This window comes from Numida meleagris, chromosome 1 (genome assembly GCF_002078875.1).
Source record: "Numida meleagris isolate 19003 breed g44 Domestic line chromosome 1, NumMel1.0, whole genome shotgun sequence".
Lineage (NCBI taxonomy): Eukaryota > Metazoa > Chordata > Aves > Galliformes > Numididae > Numida > Numida meleagris.
In genome coordinates, this window is record NC_034409.1 from 192,320,786 (window position 1) to 192,327,174 (window position 6,389).

At 63.1% G+C, this 6,389-nt stretch overlaps 2 protein-coding genes across 2 annotated transcripts; one reads left to right on the forward strand and one right to left on the reverse strand.

The window, feature by feature from the left end:
• On the forward strand, window positions 31–1,159 carry TAF10 (TATA-box binding protein associated factor 10; the record flags this gene model as incomplete). The annotated part of the gene is given in 4 exon segments (XM_021383710.1): window positions 31–179; window positions 242–306; window positions 398–512; window positions 985–1,159. Coding segments are annotated over 4 exon segments (419 nt in total), but the record flags the coding sequence as incomplete, so codon positions are not given.
• ILK (integrin linked kinase) lies at window positions 1,623–5,193 on the reverse strand (the record flags this gene model as incomplete). Its single annotated transcript, XM_021383698.1, is given in 11 exon segments — window positions 1,623–2,279; window positions 2,455–2,585; window positions 2,679–2,778; window positions 2,850–2,971; window positions 3,214–3,341; window positions 3,540–3,649; window positions 3,933–4,018; window positions 4,247–4,330; window positions 4,436–4,532; window positions 4,683–4,778; window positions 5,028–5,193. Coding segments are annotated over 11 exon segments (1,270 nt in total), but the record flags the coding sequence as incomplete, so codon positions are not given.

Below are 6,389 nucleotides of genomic sequence, written 5' to 3' on the forward strand. Positions count from 1 at the left end.
GCGGGGCCCGCTGAGTGTCTCTGCCCGCAGCGCCCGTCTCGGCCGCGGCGCCGCCCGAAGGAGCGATGTCGAACGGCGTGTACGTGCCGCCCGGCGCCGCCAACGGCGAGGTGAAGCCGGTGGTGTCGGGCACGCCGCTGGTGGACTTCCTGCTGCAGCTGGAGGACTACACCCCCACGGTACGCGCGGCGCGGGGCGGGGGCTGCGGGCGGGCGGGCACTGAGCGCTGCTCTCCACGCAGATCCCGGACGCCGTCACGGGCTATTACCTGAACAGAGCGGGCTTCGAGGCCTCCGACCCGCGCATGTGAGTGGCCGGGGCGCCCCGTGGAAACCCCCCCCCCCCCCCGGGTCCTGGCGTCGCGCCCCCGCTGATGCCGCCACTCCTCTGCCCGCAGCATCCGCCTGATCTCGTTGGCCGCGCAGAAATTCATCTCTGATATTGCCAACGATGCGCTGCAGCACTGCAAGATGAAGGGAACGGCGTCGGGGAGCTCCCGCAATAAGAGCAAGGTGAGAGGTGCGGGGGGGGGCGGCCGCGCCTGGCGCTGAACGCGGGATGCGAGCTGCGGTTCCCACACTGCCCCCCAAACGGCAACGCGGGTCCCGGCCAACGGGGCTGAGCGCGGGGAGGGAGCGCGGGGCAGGAGGCGGCAGTGCTGCGTGCGGAGATAGCCGAGGGCTGCCCCCGCTGGCAGGCACCGACCCGCAGTGCTGAAGGAAAGAGATAAAGGGAGGAAGCGGATAGAAATAAGTTTCTGGGAATTCACACAGTCCCGCTATCTATTTGTGGTTTAGGGGCGAGGTAATTAAAGCGTTGAGCAATGCTCGGTGCGTTTCTCTGCAGCTGAGGGCAAAGAGCGGATGCGGCTTTCAGCTGCTCGGTGGTGGTTTAGGGTTTCTGCCCCGGCTGGGGCATGAACCAACTCAGAGCTGAAGCTGTGAGGCGTCCGTGCCGTGAGTGACGCTGCCCCTTGTCCCCCAGGACAAGAAGTACACGCTGACCATGGAGGACCTGACGCCAGCCCTTGCGGAATACGGCATCAACGTGAAAAAGCCGCATTACTTTACGTGAAGACGGAGGGATTGTTTCTTGGGACTTTTTTTAGGGTTGCTTCTGCGCTATTAAACCACTGGGTAGTTTTTTTGGTGGAAAGGCACCCCGTTTCCTGCCCACGTGCCCGCTGTCGGTGAAACAGCATCGGCCAGCCCACGGGAGTTCTGCTCTCCCGGTGCCAACAGAGGCGATTGCTGCTGGCTGAGGGGTTGCAGCAGGGGAACTGCAGCTGCACCTCTCCTGGAGGGATCAGCCGGCCGTGAGCTGCTGCAGGGACGCAGGCACCGTGCAAATGGAAGTGCCCGACCCTGCTCTTCACTTCTTTCTCCATAGCGCGTCTCTTGTTTCTTACGAGGAAGGCTCTGGAGGCTGTGACTGCTACTGCAGCTGCAGCCAGGCTCCTCAGTGCAGCGTGGTGCCAGCCGCCCTGCTTGCCTTGCCCGGGGCAGCAGAGGAGTTTGGCACAGAGCAGCTCCGGCACTCAGGGCTCAGTGTTCTGCAGGGCAGCCTGGTGCCAGCGCCGCCCCTTTCACAACAGCCTGCACAGGTACGCACCCTCCGGCCGATGGCTTTTTCATAACAAATATTTATTTCAGATGCTGGCGGCTTTTCCACATGGCCTGGATGGAAATGATAAAAAGTGAAGCGCGAAGCTGGGGTGGTGCTGGGCACACAAACAGGCAATCTTGACCCTGCTGTCCTTAGCAGGGAAAAGCACCAGGACTGGACACTCAAGAGACTGCCAAGTGGGCGAGCTGCCCTGGGCCTGGGAGCACGAGGCGGCTTCAGGGCAGCAGAGCCCCACCACGCTCGGTGCTTGCAGCCGGGTGTCCTGCTCAGTCTGCCCACAGCTGCCAGGGAGGGTGGAGGTGCTGCCGTAGATTGGTGCTACAGAGCCCGAAGCCGGCAGAGTGGCTCCAGGGAAGGCAGCATCGTCTGTACCGTGTGTCCATGGCTGGCTCAGGGTGAGGGGCGGTCCCTGCTCCCCCCTTAGCTCTGGGGTTAAAGAAGGCACTTGGAGGTGGTGGGGGAAGGGAGCATGGCAGCGTCGGACATGGCGGAGGCACCTCCCTCTACTTGTCCTGCATCTTCTCTAGGATGGGCACGATCATGTCAAACTTTGGGCGCTTGGCTGGGTCCTCATTCATGCAGATCTTCATCAGCTTGCAGATGTGTGGGGAGATGCCGGGGGGGATGGTTGGACGGAGCCCTTCCAGGGCCACCTGGTAGCGAGGCGAGGAAGAGCAGGATCAGCCATCGGGACCCAGCCCTGCCTCTGGTGGGCACACAGGGAGCTGTGGAAGGAGTGCTGCCGGGCTCTCTGTGGGGCCCCGCTTGTGCTCCTCCTTGGCCCAGCTGTGCTCAGACTGATCTGGTTTGGACCCCGACCCCCCTCACCTTCATGCCTATCTCCATGTTGGACAGGTCTGCAAACGGCACCTCGCGGGTCACCAGCTCCCACAGCAGTACTGCAAAGCTCCACATGTCCGCCGAGCGCCTGTTAATTTCCTCTGGCTTCTTCTGCAGGGCTGCAGGGAATCCAGTGCAGCACAGGGGCTGAGAAGGGCAGGGGGCAAGGCAGGAGGCAAGAAGCAGGAGGGGTCTGACTGTCTCACACTCACCTTCTGGTGCCACCCAGGCAGGCGCATACATCCTCCCAGGGCACTGGAAGGAGAACTTCACGTCGGCCATGCTGATGCGTGCAGTCATGTCCTCGTCAATCTGGGGAGGGAAGATGCGGTCACAGCCACCCGCAGACCCCCAGTCTGCAGGGCACAGGCACCAGTGCTCACCATGATGCTGCGGCTGTTGAGGTGGTGCCGTGGGATGAGGGGCTCCAGTGTGTGCAGGAAGGCCATGCCCCGCGCAATGTCAAAAGCGAATTTCACTGCCTGCATCTGGTCCACCACGAAGTCTGCAGAGAGGGAGGTAGCACCGGGGGTCACTGAGGAATGAGTGCCACGCGTGTGGGAAGGGGACAGAGATGGCAGCACTCGGACTGGGGGCATGTGGGCTGCAGACCAAGCTCCTCATGGCCACCCTGGAGTTGCAGCTGGAGGGGTCCATGCTGCTGCCCCCAATGTACAGATAAGCAGCCCCCCCAAGGACAGAGGGACCAGCGCCTGCCTCAGCTGTGTCAGCTCTGTTAGCACTCACTTGTCCCCTCGTGTAACACGTTGTAGAGGGAGCCGTAGGGCATCCAGTGGCTGATGACAATGGGATGGGGTGCTGGGGGAGACTGGCAGGCACCAAGCACTGGCAGCACATTGGGGTGAGAGAAGATCCTGCAAGAGAAGTGACGGTGCTGAGAACAGAGTTGCTGCCCACAGCCCTGCATCTTCCCTGCTCTCTCCTCTGGTGGCTGCCTTGCCCCCACCAGCCTCTCCTCACCATGTAGGCTCCTGTCTATCTCAGCCCCCGCTCTGGGGATGACACCCACCCCCAGGGGCCTTGGCTCCTTGGGAGAGGATGCTGGCACTCACCGCAGCTTTGGGTACTCCTCATTGAAGTCTCGGCTCTTCCGAGTTGTCCAGTCCCGAATTTTCAGCATTTTGATGACAATGTCATTGCCTTGCCAGCGTCCTTTCCACAGCTGAAGGGAAACAGATGGATACGGTCACTGTGAGGGGGGGGCTCGCAGTTCTCGAGCACCCCCCAGCCCCTTGTGCAGGGGCTGTGAGGCCACGGATCCCCCAGTGATGTGCAGTGACAGTGATGAGGTGTGAGTTCACCCAGGCAGGTGCCACCCTGCAGCTGGCCCCACACTGGGACTTGGACACCCCTCGAGCAGGTGTGCCCCTGTTCTGCTCTGTAAACAGCCAGGGGCTGAGGGAGCACCATGCTCTGCTGTCCCAGCGACGAAATTGCCTCCGTACCTCTCCCGATTGGTTCTCATTGAGTTTTTGGCTCAAGCTCAGCTGTTTGAAGTCTATTCCAGCAAGTTTGTTGAGGGTCCCATTTCCTGTAAGAAAAGGAGAGGACGGCATGGGAGCCTCCTCCTGTCTTGGGGCTGCAGGAGGAGCAGTACCAGCAGAGTGCATGCAAAGGCACTGCGGTAAGGGAAGCTCCCTTGCCCCAACAAGCCATATGCTGTGCCAGCTGCTGCCCCTTCACCCCTGAATTCCACCCTACCACACAGACTTGTGCCCCTAGCAAGCAGCATGCTCTGCAGGGAAGCCTCTGTCCTTACGGGGCCGCGTGCGGGTCGTGCCCTTCCAGAAGGTGTCCTTGTAGGGAATCTTGGTCAGGTTCTGGCCCAGCTTCTCTGCACGCTCTGAAAGCAGATGAGGAGTTGGGCAGCACAGCAGAGCCTGTGGTGCTGAGCACCAGGGCTGCAGCAACCAGAGGCAGGGTCAGGGTGTGGGTGGGAGCCTCCTACCTTTCAAGATCTCCCGCAGCGGCATCTTGGCTTTGTCAATGGGCGTCTCGCTGTACTTGTTGGCAATGCTGACCAGGGCTCCATTACCCACAAGGTCCTGAGGGAGGAGAAAGTGAGCGCCCACAGCTGCTGCCCTTTTCTCAGCCCCTTCCTACATACCCAGCTTCCTGCCTGCCCCCTCCTGTACACTCCCCCATGCCACCTCCTGTGCTCCAAACTCTCGCCTGTATCCAGGTGCTGCGCTCACCTCTGCCACTGTGTCGTGTCCCCAGAAACAGGCGTAGTGTAGAGGGGTGTTCCCGTGCTCATTCACCGCATTGATGTCTGCTTTGAACTGGATCAGCTGCAGGCAGGACAGTCCTGGTGAACCCAGAGCGGGTCCCTTCCACTGCACCGTGCCCTGCGGCAGGGGGGAATGCCCTCGCAGGAGGGGCTGCTGCTAGGAAGGGGCTGAGGGCTGGGTGAGGGAACCCAGAGGTGGGTGCAGCAAGCGCATGGAAGGAGGCAGGGAGCAGCAGGGCAGGGGCTGCTCGGCGTGCTGAGGGCTGCCTGTGGCAGTGCAAGGGCCAGGCGGTGGCCGGGGGGGTGGTACCTTCTGCACGATGTCGCGGTGGCCGTGGCTGGCTGCCAGGTGCAGCGGGGTGTCGTCACCACGGTTCATGACATTGATGCGTGCTCCCCGCATGATGAGCATGTCCACCACGTTGGAGCGGCCCTCGCGGCAGGCCCAGTGCAAGGGGCTGAAGCCATGGTCATCCCTGCAAGGAGAGCGGTGAGGGCTGTGCTGGGCAGCACCCAGGGCCATGTCGCTGGGGGAGCAGCGAGGAACAGCACTGGATGAGACTCCGCACCGTCCCACAGCTCCGTGGGCCCCTCAGCCATCTGCTCCTGACCGGGCCGAGTGGGGCACAGCTTCGTGCCTGAGGGACCCTGCAGCCCCAAGTGGGGCAGGGAGATGTGTCCTGCACCCACTCCTCGGCACCCAGCGGCAGCAGCCGCACAGCCCCAGGGCCACACTGCACTGGGCAGGGTGCACATGCCCTTGCCATGCTGCGAGCAACACAGCCCAAGTAGTGCTCCTGCTCTGCCCATCCCCAGGAGGGCCCTGACCACGTCCCATTTTCCTCAAGGCTGGAGCAACAGGAGGCTGTTGAGGACCAGGCCCCAACCCCCCCCTCCTGTCTGCTCGCAGCCGTGCCTGGCCAAGTAAGGGAGGAGGCGGCAGCTAGGCCTTAAAAGGAGATTAGGGCCCAGTAGGCGGGGATGGGGACGCTGCAGCCCCACTGCCTCCAGCTCCAGCAGGACCAGGGCCATCCAGGGACCACCCTGCGCTCCAGGCACCATCCCCATGGCACACAGCACAAGGCTGGAGCTGAACACCCCATAACAACTGATACCAGTCCCACGGGTACATCCCAGCCCAGGACAGCTCTGTGGAACTAGCATCTGCTGGGAGGGGCTGGAGCATGTGGTGCAAGGCCCCCGAAAAGCCTTTTCCGCACTCAGCAGAGACGGTGCTGTGGCTGTGGTTTGGGAGGACCTACAGTGCACGGGGCGGATGGCTGCGCCAGCCCTTAGCCTCATGTTTGGGCTGAGCAGGCAGTGGGAGGCATCAGCTCGGTCCGGGAAGCACTGGGCAGCGCTCAGGGCCATGCAGTGCCGTCCAAGCCGCTGGGGAGCAGTGCTGGGGATGGAGGGGAGGGTGCAGGCCGAGCACCGGTGCCCCATGGGTCAGGGGTCACATGAGGTCACCGCGCGCTGCAGCCACCTCGGGGAGGGGGCTCTCCCAGCGCCCCCAGCCCAGCCCCCGGCCAGGACACCGTCCCACGGCCGAGGAAGCGGACAGAGGACGTGCGGCCCTCATGCCTCAGCGATGCGGTAACTTCCTCCCGGCGGGGAGGAGCCGCATCCCACCCCCTCCCCAGGACACGGAGCGGAAACGCGCCCCGGGCGG